At 44.1% G+C, this 26436-nt stretch overlaps 1 protein-coding gene across 1 annotated transcript; it reads right to left on the bottom strand.

Annotated features, from left to right (window-relative positions):
• Positions 1-794: 794 nt before the first annotated feature.
• Positions 795-9551, bottom strand: LOC126516722 (defensin-like). Its single transcript, XM_050166828.2, has 4 exons — positions 9530-9551; positions 3057-3141; positions 1815-1880; positions 795-1164 (listed from the first exon to the last, which is right to left on the bottom strand). Exons 2-4 carry the CDS (start codon positions 3097-3099, stop codon positions 1043-1045), a joined length of 231 nt encoding a protein of 76 aa, XP_050022785.1. The 5' UTR covers positions 3100-3141; positions 9530-9551; the 3' UTR covers positions 795-1042.
• Between the last annotated feature and the right edge of the window lie 16885 nt (positions 9552-26436).

The raw sequence follows: 26436 nt of genomic DNA, 5'->3' as shown, positions 1-26436 counted from the left end.
ACTGAACGGCAGGTGCTTACACAGCACAAAGGGCAATGATCGCCGTCGGTTTTTTTTTTCGATCACGAGGCGGCTGTTATTGGCGACGAAGTTGCACGTTGTCGCAAAAATGCCCCGGAAAGCGGAGTAGCTACTCCTGGTTCACATAAAATGTGTTCAGAGGACCACCGTAAATCGCACATTTTATGAGAAGACGTATCGAGCTATGGTGACGGTGTCATTGGGTTGTCCAGGAAGGGGGCCGTCAAGAACTGTAATTGTATAGCCAAGATCGATCCGGCAATGCTCAGCACTGCAGGTGTGGCATGTGTAGCACGCTCACTTGCGAAGCCGGGCCTATAACGGGGTTTCTAAAATTGACACGTACGCGGTTTCTTCGTTTCATGCTCAATCACGGTCTCGTATGACCGCCAATGCGGACAGCTTACCCCTTTGTGCGAGTAGGCGTTCTTCTCCATATAGGTCGTCATGGCTGCAAAGGTATAAGGTTTCTCCTTTATGACAGCCGCTTCCTCTGCCGGATGCTATAAAGAACTCTGCCGCAAGCCGCCAAGAATTGCGGAGGTGGAACGTGCCGCCAGACAGCAAAATGAAAGTGCATTCTTTTTTTCTTCCTCTTCTTGCAAGCTTCGTACGTTCCCGCATTCGGTGTCTGCTCGCAAGCTCTTATGTAGCTCTGATGAGGCAGAGCACAAAAGAATTGTTTAATGCCGAATTAGGAGAAACCGCGGCGTCGTTAGATGGACGGGCTACCTCGCCCATACATCAGTATGCAGGCATAAACGAAATCGCTTCTGCACAAGGTGCACTCATACAGGATTTTTTTTTATTGAAGCAATATGCAGCATGTTGCATGCCGCTGATTTGCATGTTCTGCGATGTAAATTGTACGGTTATGCAACAAAAACGTTATACGCCATATTGTTACGCATAGTCTAACAGTAATATTTCGAAAGAGTGCGGGCATAGAAACATTCGATCCGTCTTAGGGTTGGAGGTGGCGCGATTATAGATGGCCGAAGAACAGCTGCTCATAAGCGGCCTATCTGTGGTAACAGGTGCAAGTCTGCCTGATGACGCCGGCACAGTAGCCTCCACGGCGCCCAATGCTACGGCAGTGAAGGTGGCAGCCTCTCTGGTTTAATGGGCAGCCAAAGCCCCGGCCTATAGGAGAGACAGAAATAGGGTTTTGTGTTGAGGTACTTTGGATGTGCTTATCAGATTAACACAGCAGGTTTTTCTACCGTATCGCAGATGGGAAGAACAGGCGCACGCGTTTTTCGCGAGATGCCTTACGCGAATTAAGGAATATGTGAAATGTCAAGCTCTTCTTCCATCGCAACATTTAATGTGAGGCTCACGCAGCTTCCAACATTTGTGTACCATATATTCTGCAACCGCCCGTTCGGCAAGGCTATGTTTCTTATGTTTATAATTTTGGGTCTAACGCCTTATTGTAGCGCTGGTCAGAAATAACGTTAACACAGTTGCCATAGTTTAAGCTTTCTCATGGAAGGCCGGGTTTTGTTAATTATACACTGGGCTCACAGTGCAGTATGACTCCTAGCAGCGTACTTCAAGAGATTCAACTAAGGCAACGTCAAGGCACTAAGTAGGGCAAATGAGTTAACTACAGCGATTTTAATGTCAGTGCAGTTCAACTCCGCAGTTGGACAAAGGAGGCAACAAAGTGGATGTCCTGACGGTAGTAAAATCTTGCATGGTAGCATTACTAGGTAGTAGTTTATTTAGTAAAACAAAGTAGACAATGTAGTTGTTACTTATGTAGAGCGCTGCCGCAACAAAATACTCACGAACTCTCACGTGCGCCACGCCTCCTTCACCTTCACCGTCCTGAGCAGCCGCCGTGCATACGAGCGCTGCGCGGAAACGAAAACTATTTTAGAAACTCTCGGCGCGGACGGAAAACAGGAGGCTTCCCGAAAGCCGTTACGATGGTCCTTGATTTAATCAATTCTGATCATTCTTGATTTATGTCGTAAAGTCCCGAAAACAAATTTTAGGGCGAAGTTTCCACTTTATGGTGACACGCAGTACCACGTCTCGCGGTATCTGAAAGTACACCATTACTGCACTCCTGAGGGCAACAGACTTGAGTGCCCGACTATAGACATCCTACACCTAAGTTCTCTCTCTCCCTCTTTCACTTCCCATTCCCCTCCCCACGTGTAGGGTAGCAAACTGGACTCAGTCTGGTTAACCTCCCTGCCTTTCCCTCTTCCCTTCTCTCTCTCTCTCTACTGTACTCCGCAGTGCACTGGGAAAGGTTAACGACAGCAAACACCTCTGGGTGTGCCGTGCGTCACTTATAGATGCGTAAGATGGGGCACAGGTCTGCAACAACGACAGCAGCGCACGGAATAACTGCTCTTGCTAAGCGAGAACCTGATGGTTCTCGCTTAGCAGAACAACCAGGTTCTGCTAAGCGAGAAACATCAGAACTATCAGGTTCTCGCGAGACACCAATGTGAAGTCAACTGTGTAAGTTTACCGCAGGTTGCCAGTTTTATTCTGTAACATCTTTTTGCTAATTCCTAGTAAGTTCATTAATCTGAAGGGTTGGCGACCCTGGTTGGCGACCCTGCACTAGGTAATTAGAAAATTGAGGAAAAGGAGCTGAAATATGAGAAGAAAGAAATACGTTCGGAGGTTTCTCTAGGGAAAGTGACCGCAGAAAAAAACACGGTGCGAGAGAGGTGATACCCCTGCTTTCGCACACCACTTACACTTCTCTTTCTTTTCAAGGTGATCTCGACTGCATGCACCCACGTAGTAGAATGGGATGGCGTAAAGTTAGCTATTGTGACCAAAGTCAATCCGTTCACTAACATACAAAGTGCTTCCGAAGAACCGGTATCCTTTCGCACATTTTTTGTTACACCACGCCATGTGATCTGCTCATTTAATGAAATTCAATCAAAGCTTAGACGAAAGTAGAGGTTGTTCATTTCGTAGCTTAGGACCCGATGCGACATTGTCCATGTGGAGCGTTCACAACGATGCGAATACAAGGCAGAGCGGGAGGAGAAACTTACCAGTGGCAAGAACGATGATAAAGGAAAGAGCCAGGACCTTCATGTTGGCTTTCAAGTTGTTTGTATCAGATAATTGACGAAAGCACTAAAGAAGCAACAAAACAGAAAAAAAGGTGAACCCAGCGGTTGGGACTGTGCTCTCTCAAAGTAATTGGAAGAAGGCGAACTTCAAAGTGGAACGCACCATTCAAGTACACGCTATTGTTGATAGGGATACAAAAGCTTGCGGATGACGAATGTGGCAAAACAAATGAATAGCAAAAAACATGATAAAGTGTGCAAAAGCGCCGACGGCCCGCCTATAATTCAGATGTGTGCCGGTGCGGAACGGTCAATCGGGCGCAAGCTGAACTCGACCGTTATGCAAAGCATCCTTTTTTCTGGGAAGGCGAATGAAATTTCTTTTCACTGTTTCCAAAAACTTCTATGCGACCGAATGAAATTGCGTTTCTTGTACACGCAATACGACCAAAGACAAATTTATTAGCGTTCTTTGTTGCGTCTTTAAGAAAGGAAAAAGAAAACATACAGAAAGGTGTGCGCTATACGAAATGTGCGCTATAAGAATATCAGGCGAATAACATTTATTTGCCAATTGAGATGTTCGGATAAGTAGCGTTTTAAACAACGCAAGAGCCCATAGAGACAGTACAGCGTTGTACTCTAAGAAATGTTTGCACTCCTTGAACTTACGCTGTCAGCGAACAATAATCGTGATCTAATTTGTGTGACTTTCCTTTCTTTAACGCCGCGTGCCCGGCGCTTCCAGGCTCAAAATTGTATGCGCGTTCTCAGCAAGATGTATCATTTTTGACGGAAAAGTAGTGAGCGCAAAGCTTTCAAGAAATAAAAACACACGCAAAACAAAGAATGATCATTCTTCGGAGACGAGATGCTACCCAAAAAGCGCGAACTTTTTTTTCGGTCAATACATACCCTAAAAGTATAGCCACAGCAGTGACTCAGTCCCTATGACATTCAGCTGCTGAAGTCGCGAGTTCGATTCCTAAGCGCAGTGGACGTATGCCAGTGGAGGAGAAATCATGCACGTAGCTTTCAATGTCCATCAAAAAACCCCATATGATTCAAATCAATCGGGGAGCCTCGGGCTACAGCGTCTTTCATAGAACGCGAGTTGCTTTGTCGCAATAAACCGCACGGTTTCATGGCTTTCGTACTTGCAAAGCTTGACACGCGCCGTTTCTTTATCGGAACCATCATTATAGAACGCAAATCATTATCGGAGGCGTCATAACTTCTCGCGGTGAAATCTACTAGTAGCGAGCTATTTTAAGCGTGTGCTACGGTAAACCATAGAGGAAAATATAATGTAATTCTTACTAGAAATATTTGCGTTTGCCATTCTATAGGGTAATAAAAATTGGTTACTTGACGTTTCCCATATGAAATCTAATCGATTGCTCCGTTTACACTTATCCTCCTCTGTTTAAATGTACATTTATGCCTTTGCATCCACCTTCTTTTTCGACCTCAAACACTAATATCGACATTAATTAACTAATTAATTGCAATGTAGCATGATGTAGCCTGATCACTGGACTGCCGCCTTAATGGCGCTAGTGTTCAAAAAGGGTGGTCAAATCTTATAAGAAAACTACAAGCTAATCTCTTCAACATCAACCTGTTGCGAATTGCTTGAACACATTATTTCAACATGCATTAAAGAATGAATTATTTTATAAATTATTAAATAAGTATTTTCTTCATCAATTAACAAAACCGATAGCTGAAATAAGTATTAACAATTAATCGGCTTCGGTAATATCATTTGCAGCATTCAACGAACACAGCTCTGAGACGCAAACGTGCCGAAGCTTTCTGAAGTACATATTATGGGACATGTTCTTGCAGCCGCTCTGTAACACTTTGTACTGCGATGGCAATTATATGGACACTCCAGGCGCATTGATGCCATCGCCGCGACCGTGATATTCCGTATAAAGTCCAAGGGCAATGAAATCGTCACCGCGCACCGTATGCTATATGTGCGAGTGAAAGCGTGCAAGGGTGAGCCTAACTACAGCGGTTCAATCTCGCTCACGCAAGGGAAGAAAGCGAGACGGAAGCACGCATTCTCCTCTCGCTCGCAAGGTACCAAGGGAGGGAAGGGAGGGGGACGTTTTACTCCGTCGGCTGTTGCATATGGCGCGGTCGCGCGAGCTCTGTCTTGAAAGCGGTCTGCGATGGGGACCAGGCACGTACCCAGGATTTTTTTTCGGGGGGGGCCCACCACCTTCATCATCATCATCATCATCATCATCATCATCGTCATCGTCGTCGTCGTCGTCGTCGTCGTCGTCATCATCATCATCATCATCAGCCTGTTTTATGTGCACTGCAGGACGAAGGCCTCTCCCTGCGATCTCCAATTACCCCTGTCCTGCGCCAACTGATTCCAACTAGCGCCCGCGAATTTCCTAATGTCATCGCTCGACCTAGTGTTTTGTCGTCCTCGATTGCGTTTCCCTTCTCTTGGAACCCATTCTGTAACCCTAATTGCCCAACGCTTATCTAACTGGCGCATTACAAGACCTGCCCAGCTACATTTTTTCCTCTTGATTTCAATTTGAATATCGTCAATACCCGTTCGCTCTCTGATCCAAACCGCTATCTTTCTCGCTCTTAACGTTGTGCCTAGCAATCTTCGTTCGATCGCTCCTTACGCTGTCCTTAACTTGCTCTCAAGTCTCTGCCCCATATGTCAGCACTGGCAAAATGCGCTGATTGCACACCTTACTTTTCAATAATAATGGTAAGCTTCCAGTCAGGAGCTGGCAATGTCTGCCGTATGAGATCCAACCTATTTTTATTCTTCTGTGAATTTCCTTCTCATGATCAGGGTTCCCTGTGATTGATTGACCTAGGTAAACGTACTCCTTCACAGTCTCTAGTGGCCGACTGGCGATCCTGATCTCTTGTTCCTTTGCCCGGCTATTTATCATTATCTTCATCTTCTGCATATTAATATTCAAACCCACTCTTACACTCTCTCTGTTAAGGTCTCCAAGCATTTGTTGTAACTCGTCTGCATTGTTGTTGAATAGAACAATGTCATCGGCAAACCGAAGGTTGCTGAGATATTTGCCGTCGATCTTTATTCCTAAGCCTTCCCAGTTTAATAGCTTGAATTCTTCTAAGCACGCAGTGAATAGCTTTGGAGAAATTGTCTCCCTGTCTGACCTCTTTCTCTATAGGTATCTCCCCTGCTTTTCTTGTATAGAATTAAGGTAGCTGTAGACCCTCTGTAGATATTCTTCCGCGAAGGACGAGTCAGTAAGACGAGAAACTATTTACAGATTATATTTACAACAACGGTTGCAGCGCTGACCGGTTAGATTCACAGCGCGAGCCCAGTTCGTTCTTCCTCCTCTTTTCTGGAGTGATGGCGCCTATGCGCATCGTTCAAACAAGCAAATACCGCACGCATGTAGCAAAACTTTCCAAGCTTTTTACGTAAGCGTTCTGTACTCCTTGATTACGTAGCGCCTCTATGACTGCTGGTATCTCTACTGAATCAAATGCATTTTCGTAATCTATATAAGCCACATAGAGAGGCTTATTGTACTCTGCAGATTTCGCGATAACCTGATTGATGACATGGATGTGATCCATTGTAAAGTATCTCTTCCTGAAGCCACCCTGTTCCCTTGGTTGATAAAATCCAGTGTTGCCCTTATTGTATTGGATATTATTTTGGTAAATATTTTATATAATACTGGGAGCAAGCTAATGGTCCTATAATTTTTCAATTCTTTAACGTCTCCATTTTTGTGGATTAGTATGTCTGCATTCTTCCAGTTTTCTGGGACCCTTGCAGTCAATAGACACTTCGTATAAAGAGCCGCCAGTTTTCCAAGCATTATGTCTCCTCCATCTTTGATTAAATCGATTGTTATTTCACCTTTTCCTCCTGCTCTTCATCGTTTCATGTCTTGCAGGGCCCTTCTGACCTCATGGCTAGTTATAAGAGAGTTTCTGGATCCTGTTCATTACTGTTTCTAAGTGAGGTATCGTGACTCCTCTGGGTACTGTATACAGGTCAGCTTAGAATTTTTCCGCTGCTTTTACTATATCTTCGAGATTGCTGATGATATTATCCTTCTTATCTTTTAGTGCATACATCATGGTTTGTCCTAAACCAGGTTTCTTTTTTACTGATTTCAGGCTGCGTTCATTTTTCACGTTTCTTCAGTCTTTCTCATGTTATAGTTTCGAATATCAGTTATTTTCGCCTTGTCGATCAGTTTTGACAGTTCCGCGAATTGCGTAACGCTGTGCGGCCGCGAGTCCCATACAACCGCGTAGAGCGCAGGACTCTGCGATTCTAGACGTACTGCGCTCACCGCGATAGGTTAGAAAAACACCCACATAAGCACAGCAGAGAAGTGGCGACGCGAGGCGGTTCGACCGATAACTGTGGAAGCGTCATTCAAAACAAGTAATTGTTTTCCACTTCTGGCGGCCTTTTGTCTACTTCCTTTTTAAATAAAAAGATGTTGATGCATAAATATTCTCATAAACAACGGTTAACTTTTTTTATTATTTGCTTTTGCTTGCAGTTTAGTTGTTGCCTTGGCTCTCTCCCTTAGTAGATCGCTTAATTTCTCAACTCCTTGCGATTTTTCGTTTCCATTTGCCAATTTTGCACGAAAAGTGCTATACAATTAGGGAAAAACAGTCGAGGTAACGGGCGACAGTCATCTTGCTTATGGGTTTAAGGGTTATTGCAGGGTTTCGTGATGGACGCTCTTGCACATTATTTCATTTCCCACCTTATCTAACCCATATCACGTGTATATGTTTCCGGGCATCTGCCAGCGTCGCGGCGAGCCGTAACTCGAGGAAATAAGGAAGCAAAGGGAAAAGTTAAACGCAATTGGCGTTTTCTCCGGCAGCAACTCGTTCCATGAGAGTACAGACCAGCTGAGTAACAGCCGCATCCCTCTCCTGGTCCCAGGATCAGCCTAAACAAAGAAGGTTGAACTAACAAAAGCAACAGCTATGCGCGTGACGGTTGAATAGATGGTGACAACTGAACGCATCTCGAGTTAATCGCACGGGTGCGGAATCTATGAGAAAACTGTCCTTCACATTACAAGAGATGCCGATAACTACCGTCATTTAAAAGTAGTGAAAAAGGCAGCATAATGCTGACCAATGAACAGCTGCCAAGTATCAACATTGATCTGGCGGCGCTTTAGGAATGTGTGAGGAGTGGTAGCGTGGGTGGGGAGGGGGGGGGGGGGGGTATGCCTCTTGATTTCGGGGGGGGCCCGGGCCCCCCCGGGCCCCCCCCCCCTGGGTACGTGCCTGATGGGGACAGAGTGCGCCGAGTGTTCATAGCTTCGTGTGCACTGCGTGTTCGCCGCTTAATTCGCGTTGAAGCTAAAGGCCGCACGAAGGCGAATTCGCTCACTGCTGTTGCCGCGCTTCCTCACTCCAGAATTTTGTCAGAGAGAGTGCGCGGCCATCAAGTGTGATGTGCCCATGTATGTCATGATGCTTGTTAATTCAGTTAGTAAGTAAATGTTTCCAAGTTTATACGGCCGATAAAACTACTATCTTTACTTCGTATAGGTGTCTACTAATTTGCTAATGCAACGGATGCTTCTGGGCGAAATTGGGATCGTTATGAAGGGAGAAGAGTTTGTGTGTGCTATTAATATAGATTGCCATGACAACCTTACGGGCAACCATTCTTTTTAGTAAGTTGTGTACATGTCAGGGATGGGAAACCAAACTTTTTTCCTTCTCAGATCGCTCCTTCGCGGCCTTAATTCCCATGGTAATCGTTCTTCCTAATGCACTTTCTAATGTTTCGTAATATTTTTCAAAAGAGTGTTCTGAAGAAGCACTTTTCTCTATAGGCAAAGGTAGTACTTGAAAAACTGCGTGAGTGGTCTACCACCCCGCACTCGACAGTGATGTTGTTCAATAAATTTTTCATGAACACTGCTCTTCAAACAAGGCAACTACGACAAAAGGATAATGTTTGATTAAACATACTAACTCAATCAGGAATTATATTAGCACGATGATAGCAAGCTCCTGTATTTACGCTTCATTCTATACAACATAGGATTTTACTTGATTTAACAATATTTTGAGGCCCATTGAAGCTCGCTCAAGTGAAGATATATGGAATTAGTGCTTAAAATACGCAAGCAAGATTTAAATGAAATGATAACGTCTTCTTTTCATGATATGTTGGCGCACAAACTAAGTAATTTCAAAGAAAATGAATGGCTCTTTTTCATAATGGTGAAAAAAAAGGAGGTGCAATTAAATCTGTCATGTTTCTTAAATCATAGAGCCACTAATAATTAACATATAAATGACACGGGATTTGTTCTCATGAGTTTAGGGGAAGTTCATGGACACCTCTACAAAATACTTAGAGAAGGCTATGCAGAACCAGCAAAAAATAATAGGTCAGCTAAGGAACATCTCACCTTTCTTTGCTGCCGGAGGCTGGAAGTGTGCTGCTGACTAATGGCACAGAAGCTGCCTTATATACTGAATGGGTCGCGGAAGAAACGAGGAAAGAGGATCGCGCTCGCTGTTGGTTTTTCCCATCAAGCGTGGAGTGTCCTGTCAGTGAGGTTGCACAGCTCCACGACAACCGCCGATGGGAAATATGTAGTAGAGGTATTGGCGCTGTCAAACGGACATCCGGACGTGTTAGCCGACATGTAATACGGCCCGAGTGGCGTGACCACCGAGTGTAAGGCAAGTGTACGTCGATAAATTGGTTAGCGGAAATTGGAATATAGAAATTTCTTGTGCCTTTTGGGGCTCTTCATGCCGTTACATTGTCTGTTGATATCGAAGTTTCGGCTGGTATAGCAGGCACTCACCTGGCTATCCCTATACGTAGAAGGAATCGCGCATGGCGAGGTGCAAAACATGATTGCAGTGGAGAGAAAAATCAATGCCACTAACAGAGCCCAAATGTGTAGGTGAGGTTGCATTTTGCTAGACGGTTTGCTGTTGGGCTAGTTGGCACCTGGTATTTAGAACTGAATACATCTCAAAACACAGGACGCAAAGCGAGAAAAAAAGAACTGGAGTTTACGTTACAGTGAAATAACCCATTGATAAGGCCAAGGTTTTGTTTCCAAACAATTTTTTCGCAGCCTTGAAGTTGCCATTTTAGCATCAGAAAATTTAAAGACTCTGTAAAGCATCCTAATAATTTAACTAATACCGTACGCGGATTTTCATTCTTCCTTAATATTTTGCACAAGTTCTTAAAGCTGTATTTGTGCTGATGAGACATAAAATAAAGTTAAACTGAAGAACTAACATTCATGTGTCTCTTTAGGCATCGCTTATCAGCAAAAAAAGAACCAAAAAGAAAACGTAAGAACGAGTTAGATTTCTGATTGTACTTTGCGTCATTTCGCGCAAAAACAGCGTTTATATAAAAACTATTATGTGGGGTGGTCACTAGCAAGTTTAAAATATGCTCGTTATTTGTAGCATACATACACACCTAAATAAATAACTAAAGGTTAATTGACTAAACAGTTTGACTGAACAAGTCAGAGCGTAGGATATGCCGAAGTTGATATGGCATCACCACTTGTCAGTCGGGCACATGTGCCGGTCTACGTGACAGATAGCTGTTAAGGCACTTAATCTCTTCCTTATGTAAAGTAATCGAAGGTTGACTCACGCACACACTTCCACCATTATAGATATGCCATGCCTCTACCATAAGGCGCGTATGTTCATTCTTGTGCCTGTACAATATCGTGCACTCATCTATGTCTGGCATGCAGTTACAATCTTGGCAATCTTGGCATTCCGGAGTTTGCGCAGATGAGTTTTGTGTCTTCTTTCTTCTTTTCGCCTCAGTGCTCCCTTCACTTGATAGTTGGAGTTCATATTGTCCACTTCTCTTTTCTTGTGCCCTGTCTGCACGCCTCACCTTTTTTGTATAATGAATCCTCACGAACTAGCTCAGCTTTCTGTCGTTCTTTGTATAACCACATGCTGCGGACAATCGGTGCCTATGTGTTGGTGCCATTATAGGCGGCCATACTGCATTCAAAGTGCTGGTCACTTAGCAGTCATTGCTGCTGTTTATTAAAAGATCTAATCCTTGAGAAAGTACTCACTCAAGTGCTCGCTAAACATCAAAACATCACAAAACGAACGTCCTATCTCATAAACATAGCAAATAAGCGCCAGTGACTAAGAAATAAGAAGCAAAAAAACGAAACAACAGAACGGCAGACATAAAAAAAAAGTTAAATAGGTTAAACTCAGCACAGTGGATGTTTCTTGGTGCTGGAGTTGTTGGGTTATAAGCTCTTCTGGTTTTGCATCTAAATGAAAGTACACGAGCGTTGTTGAAATTGATCCCCATAGAAATGGAGGTACCACGGCTGAAATTCGAAAGCGCAACATCGCAACTAGCAGTGCAGCGTGCTAGCCTCTAGAGTCCCACGGCTGCTCAGAAGAACAAATAAAGATGGAGACGTGTTAGTAGTTAGCTTTCATTTGAGGTGTAGATGATTTATTGTTGTTGTCGATGCCTGGGAATGGTAAGTGTGGCGAAAGGTTTGAAGGAAGTCGCCAATGTAAACACTTGCGCGTAACGAATTACATGTAATTAATTACTTTCAAGCCATTACGTTCACTTGCAATCTTGTAAATTCAGACTACGGTGTTTACTCGTTAACGCTCACTATAATTCAATTATTTTTGCAACAACCAATTACACGTAGCCAATAAAATTTTTCCACTTTGATCCCTTAAATTTGGCGGGAACTACAGTGTTCAAATAGATGAAAACGTTTTTTTTTTTCATTATGGGGTTTTACGTGCCGAAAACACTTTGTGATTATGAGGCACGCCGTACTGAAGCACGCCGGAAATTTAGACCACCTGGCGTTCTTTAAAACCTGCGCCTAAATCTAAGTACACGGGTGTTTTCGCATTTCGCCCCCATCGAAATGCGGCCGCCATAGCCGGGATTTCGATGAAAAAGTTGTACATCGCATACCTCATTATCACAATCAGCGCCCTGTCACTTGAGATGTAAGCGGTCGAAAAAACATTGAAAATTTTAGGGAAAAAACCGATTTTTTTTCGTTTTTTTTTCAACCAGAATAAAATTGAAAAAAAAAAATAAAGAAACAGAGCTTCCCCGCACAATTCCTCTGTTGCGATGCGACGCCTTCCGAGATATCTAAAAGTTTAGCTAATGAAGGAGTTTGAGAGGCCGCGAAGCATCTGGGTCCATCCACGCGGTGGCAAGGACTTTGCTTCAACCAACTCTTCAGCCCTCTTGCCTGTCGCGTACTGCAGATTGCCCCTTCTTCGGCATTTGAAAGAAACTGTTCTGAGTTTGGAGAGGTGCGCTTCAAGCTACGAAACAGGCTCGCAGCGGATCGTGTGCAAAGCGTGCAGAGCGAAGCGTTGGCGCATCAAGCGGAAATCAGTCAGACAGAGATCGACACAAATGTCGGTTTTGACGCTTTGATGTGAAATCAATGCCTTGGCGTAACATCGTGCCTAGTTTTTGAACTCGGAAGCTCTCCTGGGACTTTTGTGTTGCAACAATGTAACAATTATATTCTGTTGAGTGTTCGCAAAATGAATGTGTCGGGTTTTTGATAGCTCTGTGCGCAATCGTCTTCTTTTTTCAATTTTTCGTATATTTCTGGAAAATACAACATAAAAGAAAGCAGTTTCTTTCACGTCCTTCAAAATTTTATGAAATTTTACATCCATACGCGGCGCTATATATTCATAATCTGAACATAACAAGCTTGCAGATTTGCACACCACGCTTGGAATTTGGACCTTCGAGCGTTTTTCCTATAATAATTTTTTCTTTCTCTCTCTACTGGAAGCGCTTTTAAGCAGCCTTCCCTGCAGGGGCGTCTGCCTCGGCAGGCGTTTGGTGTGTTGTGACAGCACGTAGCCGAGCAAACGAGGTTTGGACCGTCCCGTGTCTAACCGTGCGCGGCTTACCCCTGTATTTTTAAACACGCTTACACTCAACGCTTCTCCTAGGCTCAGCCAAATCGAAGCGACGGGGCTTCCTCCACTCAAGGCGCCGTTGCGTTTCATGAACACTACTCCACCTTTCCTCTGCCGAGAAACGCCTTGAAAATGAGCCCTCGACTCGAGTGAAGTGCACCAACCAAGAAAAGCGTCTGATATCGAGACTATTCTTAAATGTGCTTAACAAAAGTCCAATTATTTAAGTCCAATATGTGTTTCCGTTAATTTGTCTTCCTAATCAAACAACCACATGGCGCAATGCACAACTTTAGCTTGGCAACGCTGCCACTGTGCGCGTTCGAATGATAGATCAAGCGCGAGCTGTGTTTGAGGTCTGGCAACAATCGCACCCCAACAGCTGAGAGCATGGCGCATGGCTGAGAACCTAGAAAATTTGCACCGGTATTTGTCAGCTGCTCTTTGTTTCCATTGGTGGCTGACGTTGCGCTTGTTAATCGCGGTTATCATGGGTGATTTTGTCCTTGTGTGTATGGTGACCGAGCCGGATTGACTTCGAAGCAGCCACAGCCGGCCTACTCCCCCCGAAATCAAGCTGCATACCCCCCCCCCCCTTCCCCCCGACGGCACCACTCCTCACGCTATAAGCAGTGAAAGGAACTGCACCGCAGACTTTTGAAGAGTGAAATGCTCAGTCTCCCTACACTTTGTCTATGTCTGTTGCACACCTCAGTGCTTCCGCCGATGAAAAGACTCTTCAAAAACAGTGCACGCTCCGGAGCTATCAAGTGCGACGCAATTTTGAAAAGGCCGCATAGCGATGATTTTGTTTGCTTCTGTGATCAGCGGGCGGCGTAACACAACCCCGCGCGGTCCGTGTGCCTTGGTTGCTTACTGCTCCTTTTTGAAAATTGTATTCTACTATAGAAATCTTTATTTTCTACTTTCGCTTGTTTACTTGTTCTTGGTAGTGTTCTTCCTGCCCGAGTCCTTTGATGTGGTTCCTTCTTTGCCAATTGTAAAAGAGAGGTGAATCTCACAGGCCTACCTGTGAGATACACCTTATTTCATTTCCATTTCATTTACTTTTTTTTTATTTAACCATACCGCAGGCCAATTCTTTGGCCCTAGCAGGAGGGGCATTTTCGGAATGACAAACAGTAAATAACAGCAATAAATTCGCTAACAGCAAAAGGGGCAAAAGCAACAGCTCTAACACAATGAAGAAATTTTCAACAAAACAAAAAAAAACCAGAACAGACAGAACAGTACTAAACCAGCAGCAAATACCTACATTTATACAATTGCAAATATCTATTACTCACAAAAGAAACGTTCCAGTTCTGCCGAAAAGCCTTCGGCCTTGGTAACACTTGGGGGCAACTCATTCCACTCTTTAACTGTTCTAGAGAAAAAACTGTATTTGTAGAAATTAGTTTTCGCAAAAATAGGTCTCAGTGAATGTTCTGCTGTGTGCCTTGTTTTCCTAGTAGCAGCAGGTTGAACATAACTTGATTCAGATAGGGAGATTTTTCCGGACATAAAATTGTGAAGTAACAAAAGTCTGTTTATTTTTCTACGTATCTCCAATGTTGTTGTGTTATTACGTTTCATCAGAGACGATGGTGAATCCGTCCTTCTATATTTTCCGAATATGAACCGTACAGCCTTTCTTTGAACACCCTCAAGGTTTATTATATCCTTCTTAACATGTCGGTCCCACAGCGCAGACGCGTACTCTAACTTCGACCTAACACATGTGTTATAAGCTAGAAGCCGAACACTTACAGGAGCATTTCTAAGTTTTCTCTTAAGAAAACAAAGCTTTTGAAAAGCTGACGCACAGATGTCTGAAATGTGCACACCCCATGAAAGATTACTCGTAAGATTTACCCCCAGGTACTTATATTTGTCAACCTCCTTTATAGTGCTGCCGTTAGTGTGGTAAGTGAAGGTACTCGGACTTTTTTTCCTTGTTACACGTAGAAGAACAGTTTTTTCCCTATTCAGTTCCATGCCCCAGTTCTCATACCAGTCGTGAATTGCCAGAACAGTTGCTTGTAAAGAGGCGTGGTCATTTGCATTCGAGATTGTTTTAAAAACCACACAATCATCAGCAAATAATCTGATTGAGACATCCTTTGGTATTACCTTCGTTAAATCATTTATATAAATTAAGGACGACAATGGCCCTAACACACTCCCCTGTGGAACCCCTGACGTAACTGGCAGCCCAGTGGAAGAAAAATCCTGCACTTGTACACACTGTTGCTTATGATTAAGGTACGCGGAAATCCACCTAACAACAAAGAGTGGAAGTCCAATGCTCTCCAACCCAAACAATAATTTATTATGCGGTACCTTGTCAAATGACTTGCAAAAGTCCATAAACAATACATCTACTTGGCCAGTCATGTCAAGAACACTAAACAAATGATGCAATGTCGATACCAGCTGTGTAACTGTTGACATACCCTTTCTGAACCCGTGCTGATGAACCGATAAAACTTTATGTTCGGAGAGGAAGCCTTGTATGTGCTTAGCAATCACATGCTCTAACATCTTACAGCACTGACTGGTCATTGAGACAGGGCGGTAGTTAGAAGGCAGAAGACGGCTGCCCTTTTTGTGTATGGAAACGACGCGCGCCAGACGCCAATCATCAGGTATTTCACCCATTTCTAGTGAAAAGTTAAAGAGCTCTGTTAGGTACCAAGAAATTTGTTCGGCATATCGCCTCAAAAATAGGCTCGGTACACCGTCCGGCCCAGTAGCTTTACGCATATCAACATTTAAAATCAATGCCAAAACCCCTTCACGCGTTACCCGAATGCCCTGCGGGAGGTCCGATGCGGTGGTTCGTGGCTCATATTCTTCATACTCAGAAAATACACTTTGAAAGCACTCGTTAAAGGTCTCCGCTATGCTAGAAGGATCTGTCTGAATGACACCATCGACATTCAATTTGGACACTTCGACTTTTGTGTTCCCTAAGTAGCACCAGAACTTAAAAGGATCGTTTTTAATGAACTCCGCAAGGCTGTTGTTGAAAAAAATATTCCTAGCTTGCCTAACTTTCCATAACAAATCGTCTTTAAGGTGTCTGAACTGCTCGGATTCTGTTTTACGTTTCTTCCTCGATCGTTTTAATTTCCTTTTACTCTGAATTATTTCTCTGGTGATCCATGGATTTAATCTACGCTGACGGAGCGCTTTTAGTGGCACAAAGTTTTCGATACAGTGATGAATAACATTACGAATGCGCTTCCATGCTGCCTCTATATTACTTATAGCACCATATAGATGAGTATCCAAATAGTCTATTATGGCCACATCATTCGCCCGAGCGAAATCCTTGATAACTTTTATCAGAGAAACATTTTTCTTTTGCCTATCAGTGTCTTGAATCCATGAGTAGAAAGTTAATTTGTGATCTGAAATACCCTCAACTAGCAGAGTGCCTCCGCCGAAAATGTCACTGATAAATAAAAGATCTAGGACTGCATTTCCTCTTGTGTTTACTTTCACGACTTGCTCGAGGTTAAGGGAAAGCATAATGTCCAATATGGCGTCTCCAGGGGTGGAGCAACCACAATGAAGCTCTTGCCAATTAATGAAGGGCAAATTAAAATCACCGGTTATTATGATACTTTTTCGCTGAAATTGTAGCGCGTGATCGTACAATTGGGTGAAATACAAGGCATCAGTGTCGGGAGGGCGATAAACAGCGACAAGAACAAACGTAATATAAAAAAACTCGACTCCCAAAAACAGGCTTTCGTGGTTATCAATCTGGTCAAGTGCTTGTACGTTGGCCCCTTTTCGAGCAATGACAGGTATACGCCGCCACCACGTGAGGCTCCGTGGGATAGGCCGGCGAAACAACTTCATCGTCTCGAATAAACTCATTCAGCCAAGTTTCTGTTATGACGCAGACATGTGGATCATACAGCAGCAACAAATCTTCAAGTTTATCTAATTTATTCACAACACTTCGAGAATTCAGAGAAAGTAAGCGTACCTTGCAAGGCTGTAGTCGCTAGCTAGGTGCAACCACTGGAAGGTTTCGGCAAACACTTCTGGGTTTTGGTACTGCTTTGCGTGAATGGGAGCCATCGTCCCATGTGTAAGGGCAGTCGTCAACCCAAAGCCTATCGTGTACTAGAGACACCTTCTTTCCGGCTTCCTTATCAGTCTTAGCACTGGCCCAAAGTAGCTTATGCCTTCTGACTGTGTCTGCGCAGTAGTCATATTGAATTGAAATTTGCGTTCCTTTTAGTTTCTTTACGTTGTTCCAGACCGCTTGCTTTTCCCTGTAATCTTGGAAATAAAGAATAATCGGACGATTGCGCTTTGGCGTCTTTATGGCGAATGGTCGACGTTATTTATATTTGTACTAGTAAAGGTACCCCCCTCATTTGCATAGAAAAATTACCTTGGGTTGGGCCCTCCCCGAAGAAAGATCCTGAGTACTTGCCTGCTAGAATATATTTGCCAGCAGTACTACTGCTTCTGTTTGTAATATAAGAGTTCATGTTGTATTTGCGTACTCCCAAAGTACAAAAAACGGGAATAATGTTAATTTATTGTTTTAGAAAGAAAACTGGCACTTGGGTTGACCAGAAGTTATGAAGGGTTATATCATCATCAGCCTAGTTACGCCCACTGCAGGGCAAAGGCCTCTCCCATACTTCTCCAACTACCCCGGTCATGTACTAATTGTGGCCATGTTGTCCCTGCAAACGTCTTAATGTCATCTGCCCACCTAACTTTCTGCCGCCCCCTGCTACGCTTCCCTTCTCTTGGAATCCAGTCCGTAGCTCGTAGTGACCATCGGTTATCTTCCCTCCTCATTACATGTCCGGCCCATGCCCATTTCTTTTTCTTGATTTCAACTAAGATGTCGTTTACCCGCGTTTGTTGCCTCACCCAATCTGCTCTTTTCTTATCCCTTAACGTTACACCCATCATTCTTCTTTCCATAGCTCGTTGCGTCGTTCTCAATTTCAGCAGAACCCTTTTCGTAAGCCTCCAGGTTTCTGCCCCATATGTGAGTACTGGTAACACACAGCTGTTGTACACTTTCCTTTTGAGGGATAGTGGCAACCTACTGTTCATGATTTGAGAATGCCTGCCAAACGCACCCCAACCCATTCTTATTCTTCTGGTTATTTCAGTCTCATGATCCGGATCCGTGGTCACTACCTGCCCTAAGTAGATGTATTCCCTTACCACTTCCAGTGTTTCGCTACCTATCGTAAACTGCTGTTCTCTTCCGAGACTGTTAAACAGTACTTTAGTTTTCTGCAGATTAATTTTCAGACCCACCCTTCTGCCTTGCCTCTCCAGGTCAGTGAGCATGCATTGCAATTGGTCTCCTGAGTTACTAAGCAAGGCAATATCATCAGCGAATCGCAAGTTGCTAAGGTATTCTCCATCAACTTTTATCCCCAATTCTTCCCACTCCAGGCCTCTGAATACCTCCTGTAAACATGCTGTGAATAGCATTGGAGATATCGTATCTCCCTGTCTGACGCCTTTCTTTATAGGGATTTTGTTGCTTTCTTTGTGGAGGACTACGGTGGCTGTGGAGCCGCTATAGATATCTTCCAGTATTTTTACATATGACTCATCTACACCCTGATTCCGTAATGCCTCCATGACTGCTGAGGTTTCGACTGAATCAAACGCTTTCTCGTAATCAATGAAAGCTATATATAAGGGTTGGTTATATTCTGCACATTTCTCTATCACTTGATTGATAGTGTGAATATGGTCTATTGTTGAGTAGCCTTTACGGAATCCTGCCTGGTCCTTTGGTTGACAGAAGTCTAAGGTGTTCCTGATTCTATTTGCGATTACCTTAGTAAATACTTTGTAGGCAACGGACAGTAAGCTGATCGGTCTATAATTTTTCAAGTCTTTGGCGTCCCCTTTCTTATGGATTAGGATTATGTTAGCGTTCTTCCAAGATTCCGGTATGCTCGAGGTTATGAGGCATTGCGTATACAGGGTGGCCAGTTTCTCTAGAACAATCTGACCACCATCCTTCAACAAATCTGCTGTTACCTGATCCTCCCCAGCTGCCTTCCCCCTTTGCATAGCTCCTAAGGCTTTCTTTACTTCTTCTGGCGTTACCTGTGGGATTTCGAATTCCTCTAGGCTATTCTCTCTTCCACTATCGTCGTGGGTGCCACTGGTACTGTATAAATCTCTATAGAACTCCTCAGCCACTTGAACTATCTCGTTCATATTAGTAACGATATTGCCGGCTTTGTCTCTTAACGCACACATCTGATTCTTGCCTATTCCTAGTTTCTTCTTCACTGTTTTTAGGCTTCCTCCGTTCCTGAGAGCCTGTTCAATTCTATCCATATTATAGTTCCTGATGTCCGCTGTCTTACGCTTGTTGATTAACTTAGAAAGTTCTGCCAGTTCTATTCTAGCTGTAGGATTAGAGGCTTTCATACATTGGCGTTTCTTGATCAGATCTTTTGTCTCCTGCGATAGCTTACTGGTTTCCTGTCTAACGGCGTTACCGCCGACTTCTATTGCGCACTCCTTAATGATGCCCATGAGATTGTCGTTCATTGCTTCAACACTAAGGTCCTCTTCCTGAGTTAAAGCCGAATACCTGTTCTGTAGTTTGATCCGGAATTCCTCTAGTTTCCCTCTTACCGCTAACTCATTGATTGGCTTCTTGTGTACCAGTTTCTTTCGTTCCCTCCTCAAGTCTAGGCTGCAGCGTCACTGTCACTGCCTCCTCAAGTCACTGCAGCGTACCTTGGCGAGCACGTCTACATCTTGAATGATGCCAGGGTTCGCGCAGAGTATGAAGTCGATTTCATTTCTAGTCTCACCATTCGGGCTCCTCCACGTCCACTTTCGGCTAACCCGCTTGCGGAAAAATGTATTCATTATACGCATATTATTCTGTTCTGCAAACTCTACTAATAATTCTCCTCTGCTATTCCTAGAGCCTATGCCATATTCCCCCACTGACTTGTCTCCAGCCTGCTTCTTGCCTACCCTGGCATTGAAGTCGCCCATCAGTATAGTGTATTTTGTTTTGACTTTACCCATCGCCGATTCTACGTCTTCATAAAAGCTTTCGACTTCCTGGTCATCATGACTAGATGTAGGAGCGTAGACCTGTACAACCTTCATTTTGTACCTCTTATTAAGTTTCACAACAAGACATGCCACCCTCTCGTTAATGCTATAGAATTCCTGTATGTTACCAGCTATTTCCTTATTAATCAGGAATCCGACTCCTAGTTCTCGTCTCTCCCCTAAGCCCCGGTAACACAGTACATGCCCGCTTTTTAGCACTGTATATGCTTCTTTTGTCCTCCTAACCTCACTGAGCCCTATTATATCCCATTTACTACCCTCTAATTCCTCCAATAACACTGCTAGACTCGCCTCACTAGATAGCGTTCTAACGTTAAACGTTGCCAGGTTCAGATTCCAATGGCGGCCTTTCCGGAGCCAGGTATTCTTAGCACCCTCTGCAGCGTCACAGATCTGACCGCCGCCGTGGTCAGTTGTTTCGCGGCTGCTGGGGACTGAGGGCCGGGGTTCGATTGTTGTATTCATATAGGAGGTTGTGGCCAAGTACTGCACCAGGGTGGCCAATCCTGCTCTGGTGAGAGAGTGCGTTACCGGTTCTGGTCACCGGGATCAGGCCGCACTCCAGGCCTGTTTGTGCAATTTTCTCAACACACGGTTTTTTTTTTTTTGTATTTTCCGGTGGAGAATAGCGCGGCACCGGGATTTGAATCACGGTCCTCTTGCACTGGAGACGGATACTCTACCGTCCCCGTAGGAGTTAAATTAAAAATTAATTTATGGGGTTTTACGTGACAAAACCACTTTCTGATTATGCACGCCGTAGTGGAGGACTCCGAAAATTTCGACCACCTGGGGTTCTTTAACGTACACCTAATTCTAAGTACACGGGTGTTTTCGCATTTCGCCCCCATCGAAATGCGGCCGCCGTGGTCGGGGTCCGATCCCGCGACCTCGTGCTCAGCAGTCTAACACCATAACCACTGAGCAACCACGGCGGGTCCCGCAGGAGTTGTACGCCTCATTTAACCTACAGTGGTGCCCTACTTGGTCAGTCAAGGTGGACCAATCTGAGCTCGGTTATACCGCATGAATGGCACTCGGCTAGAGAACCTGGTATTTATGACCTGCACATGTGAGTGTGAGGCCATACATATTTGAAGATATATATATTTCTGTCTTTTTTTTTTTTAGGAGGGTTCCCGTACAGTGATAAAATAAAGGAAAAGACATTAAAAGAAAGAAAAAAAAAGAAAGAAAAAGGGGCGGAAAAAAAAAAGAACCTACCAGGTGATTTGAACTCGTGACCCTTCGATGTTGCCCGGAAAGAAAGCTCAGTCGGTTGGTTCGTCAGGCCCCAGGCTACTTTCAAGCGCCATAGCTCCTGCTCCGAGCCTCACACTTACGTGGAAAGAGACTCATGTTGTCCGCGGTAGTCGGTTTTTGCTGACTCCGAGTGGTTGCCGCTAGCCGCCAGAATAACTATACCAAGGACTGCTGCTGATGAGGGCGAAATACCTTCGTGTAATTATAATAACCCTAGTAGGACTACTCTCGAAAAAAAAGAAAAAGGAAACGGCCCAGAGGGCTATACTACGAGAGCTATGACTGATAGTTTTCTATATATATATATATATATATATATATATATATATATATATATATATATATATATATATATATATATATATATATATATATATATATATATATATTCATCTCATCTATGGAATCGCATGCGCGCGCTGTTTCTTTGTCTCTGCGTGTAGTACAGTTAAGAGAGCCAGTTTAAGGGCGGAGAAGAAGAAAGAAGAGAAAAGCAAAAAAACTGCAGCGCCGTGGTTTTAAAGCGCACCCGTGGTAGAGAAACGGAATGCGATATAAGCGTGCGTAGCCATGATACGCACACGACAAACTGCCTTAAAATATTTAGACTTGAGGGAAAGCTTCGTTAGCAAACGATAGCACGGCAATCAGCACTCGAATATAATTATAACCCTAATACTAATTGTGAATATTTATCTCATCTATGGGATCTAATGCGCGCGCTGTTGCTTTGTCTCTGCGTGTAGTAGTTGAGAGAGCCAGTTTAAGGGCGGAGTAGTTGGAAGGCATACTTTATAGGAAAAATGGCCGCTCAAGGAGAAGAGCGAACTCGAGCGGCTTTAGAGGCTAGGAAAACTGCCCTAAAATATTTAGACTTGAGGGAAAGCTTCGTTAACAAACTATAACACGGCAATCAGCACTCGAATACGACGAGAGAAATTACTGAGACGTGGAAAATTGCCTTGAAAAAAAATCTGGTTTGCTAGACAAATGCTTGTATGTATTGAACCTCTTAAAAGATGAGGGGTGAAATATGCGCTCACCGAGAGGGCATCTTCAGCACGAGACATCCCCAAGGCACCTTACAGAGATGTGGAGAGCTTCGCGGCCGGAACGAAGCTCCCTCTCCGCCGGCCAAGAGGGGGAAACGCGCTTTCCGATCGCTCAAGGTTGCGCGGACAAAGCATAATTCTAGCGTCTAGGGAAAGCTTAACCAGGTGCGATGGCGGCACGCATGGCGTGGGAAGCTAGCCGCCAGAATAACTATACCAAGGACTGCTGCTGATGAGGGCAAAATACCTTCGTGTAATTATAATAACCCTAATAGGACTACTTTCGAAAAAAAAAAAAAGGAAACGGCCCAGAGGGCTATACTACGAGAGCTATGACTGATAGTTTTCTATATATATATATATATATATATATATTCATCTCATCTATGGAATCGCATGCGCGCGCTGTTTCTTTGTCTCTGCGTGTAGTACAGTTAAGAGAGCCAGTTTAAGGGCGGAGAAGAAGAAAGAAGAGAAAAGCAAAAAAACTGCAGCGCCGTGGTTTTAAAGCGCACCCGTGGTAGAGAAACGGAATGCGATATAAGCGTGCGTAGCCATGATACGCACACGACAAACTGCCTTAAAATATTTAGACTTGAGGGAAAGCTTCGTTAGCAAACGATAGCACGGCAATCAGCACTCGAATATAATTATAACCCTAATACTAATTGTGAATATTCATCTCATCTATGGGATCTAATGCGCGCGCTGTTGCTTTGTCTCTGCGTGTAGTAGTTGAGAGAGCCAGTTTAAGGGCGGAGTAGTTGGAAGGCATACTTTATAGGAAAAATGGCCGCTCAAGGAGAAGAGCGAACTCGAGCGGCTTTAGAGGCTAGGAAAACTGCCTTAAAATATTTAGACTTGAGGGAAAGCTTCGTTAACAAACTATAACACGGCAATCAGCACTCGAATACGACGAGAGAAATTACTGAGACGTGGAAAATTGCCTTGAAAAAAAATCTGGTTTGCTAGACAAATGCTTGTATGTATTGAACCTCTTAAAAGATGAGGGGTGAAATATGCGCTCACCGAGAGGGCATCTTCAGCACGAGACATCCCCAAGGCACCTTACAGAGATGTGGAGAGCTTCGCGGCCGGAACGAAGCTCCCTCTCCGCCGGCCAAGAGGGGGAAACGCGCTTTCCGATCGCTCAAGGTTGCGCGGACAAAGCATAATTCTAGCGTCTAGGAAAAGCTTAACCAGGTGCGATGGCGGCACGCATGGCGTGGGAAGCTAGCCGCCAGAATTACTATACCAAGGACTGCTGCTGATGAGGGCGAAATACCTTCGTGTAATTATAATAACCCTAATAGGACTACTTTCGAAAAAAAAAAAAAGGAAACGGCCCAGAGGGCTATACTACGAGAGCCATGGCTGATAGTTTTCTATATATATATATATATATATATATATATTCATCTCATCTATGGAATCGCATGCGCGCGCTGTTTCTTTGTCTCTGCGTGTAGTACAGTTAAGAGAGCCAGTTTAAGGGCGGAGAAGAAGAAAGAAGAGAAAAGCAAAAAAACTGCAGCGCCGTGGTTTTAAAGCGCACCCGTGGTAGAGAAACGGAATGCGATATAAGCTTGCGTAGCCATGATACGCACACGACAAACTGCCTTAAAATATTTAGACTTGAGGGAAAGCTTCGTTAGCAAACGATAGCACGGCAATCAGCACTCGAATATAATTATAACCCTAATACTAATTGTAAATATTCATCTCATCTATGGGATCTAATGCGCGCGCTGTTGCTTTGTCTCTGCGTGTAGTAGTTGAGAGAGCCAGTTTAAGGGCGGAGTAGTTGGAAGGCATACTTTATAGGAAAAATGGCCGCTCAAGGAGAAGAGCGAACTCGAGCGGCTTTAGAGGCCTTAAAATATTTAGACTTGAGGGAAAGCTTCGTTAACAAACTATAACACGGCAATCAGCATTCGAATACGACGAGAGAAATTACTGAGACGTGGAAAATTGCCTTGAAAAAAAATCTGGTTTGCTAGACAAATGCTTGTATGTATTGAACCTCTTAAAAGATGAGGGGTGAAATATGCGCTCACCGAGAGGGCATCTTCAGCACGAGACATCCCCAAGGCACCTTACAGAGATGTGGAGAGCTTCGCGGCCGGAACGAAGCTCCCTCTCCGCCGGCCAAGAGGGGGAAACGCGCTTTCCGATCGCTCAAGGTTGCGCGGACAAAGCATAATTCTAGCGTCTAGGAAAAGCTTAACCAGGTGCGATGGCGGCACGCATGGCGTGGGAAGCTAGCCGCCAGAATAACTATACCAAGGACTGCTGCTGATGAGGGCGAAATACCTTCGTGTAATTATAATAACCCTAATAGGACTACTTTCGAAAAAAAAAAAAAGGAAACGGCCCAGAGGGCTATACTACGAGAGCTATGACTGATAGTTTTCTATATATATATATATATATATATATATTCATCTCATCTATGGAATCGCATGCGCGCGCTGTTTCTTTGTCTCTGCGTGTAGTACAGTTAAGAGAGCCAGTTTAAGGGCGGAGAAGAAGAAAGAAGAGAAAAGCAAAAAAACTGCAGCGCCGTGGTTTTAAAGCGCACCCGTGGTAGAGAAACGGAATGCGATATAAGCGTGCGTAGCCATGATACGCACACGACAAACTGCCTTAAAATATTTAGACTTGAGGGAAAGCTTCGTTAGCAAACGATAGCACGGCAATCAGCACTCGAATATAATTATAACCCTAATACTAATTGTAAATATTCATCTCATCTATGGGATCTAATGCGCGCGCTGTTGCTTTGTCTCTGCGTGTAGTAGTTGAGAGAGCCAGTTTAAGGGCGGAGTAGTTGGAAGGCATACTTTATAGGAAAAATGGCCGCTCAAGGAGAAGAGCGAACTCGAGCGGCTTTAGAGGCTAGGAAAACTGCCTTAAAATATTTAGACTTGAGGGAAAGCTTCGTTAACAAACTATAACACGGCAATCAGCACTCGAATACGACGAGAGAAATTACTGAGACGTGGAAAATTGCCTTGAAAAAAAATCTGGTTTGCTAGACAAATGCTTGTATGTATTGAACCTCTTAAAAGATGAGGGGTGAAATATGCGCTCACCGGGAGGGCATCTTCAGCACGAGATGTCCCCAAGGCACCTTACAGAGATGTGGAGAGCTTCGCGGCCGGAACGAAGCTCCCTCTCCGCCGGCCAAGAGGGGGAAACGCGCTTTCCGATCGCTCAAGGTTGCGCGGACAAAGCATAATTCTAGCGTCTAGGAAAAGCTTAACCAGGTGGGATGGCGGCACGCATGGCGTGGGAAGCTAGCCGCCAGAATAACTATACCAAGGACTGCTGCTGATGAGGGCGAAATACCTTCATGTAATTATAATAACCCTAATAGGACTACTTTCGAAAAAAAAAAAGGAAACGGCCCAGAGGGCGATACTACGAGAGCTATGACTGATAGTTTTCTATATATATATATATATATATATACTCATCTCATCTATGGAATCGCATGCGCGCGCTGTTGCTTTGTCTCTGCGTGTAGTACAGTTAAGAGAGCCAGTTTAAGGGCGGAGAAGAAGAAAGAAGAGAAAAGCAAAAAAACTGCAGCGCCGTGGTTTTAAAGCGCACCCGTGGTAGAGAAACGGAATGCGATATAAGCGTGCGTAGCCATGATACGCACACGACAAACTGCCTTAAAATATTTAGACTTGAGGGAAAGCTTCGTTAGCAAACGATAGCACGGCAATCAGCACTCGAATATAATTATAACCCTAATACTAATTGTAAATATTCATCTCATCTATGGGATCTAATGCGCGCGCTGTTCCTTTGTCTCTGCGTGTAGTAGTTGAGAGAGCCAGTTTAAGGGCGGAGTAGTTGGAAGGCATACTTTATAGGAAAAATGGCCGCTCAAGGAGAAGAGCGAACTCGAGCGGCTTTAGAGG

Source organism: Dermacentor andersoni, chromosome 1 (assembly GCF_023375885.2).
Source record: "Dermacentor andersoni chromosome 1, qqDerAnde1_hic_scaffold, whole genome shotgun sequence".
Lineage (NCBI taxonomy): Eukaryota > Metazoa > Arthropoda > Arachnida > Ixodida > Ixodidae > Dermacentor > Dermacentor andersoni.
This window is presented reverse-complemented; position numbering and strand designations above follow the sequence as displayed.

Excerpts from the sequence above, each read along its gene's own strand:
- LOC126516722 (XM_050166828.2), bottom strand. The coding sequence starts at position 3,099 with ATGAAGGTCCTGGCTCTTTCCTTTATCATCGTTCTTGCCACTG. Across the intron at positions 1,881-3,056 it reads TATCATCGTTCTTGCCACTG|CGCTCGTATGCACGGCGGCT; the intron begins GTAAGTTTCTCC and ends GTTTCCGCGCAG. Across the intron at positions 1,165-1,814 it reads CGTGGCGCACGTGAGAGTTC|GCCGGGGCTTTGGCTGCCCA; the intron begins GTGAGTATTTTG and ends TCTCTCCTATAG.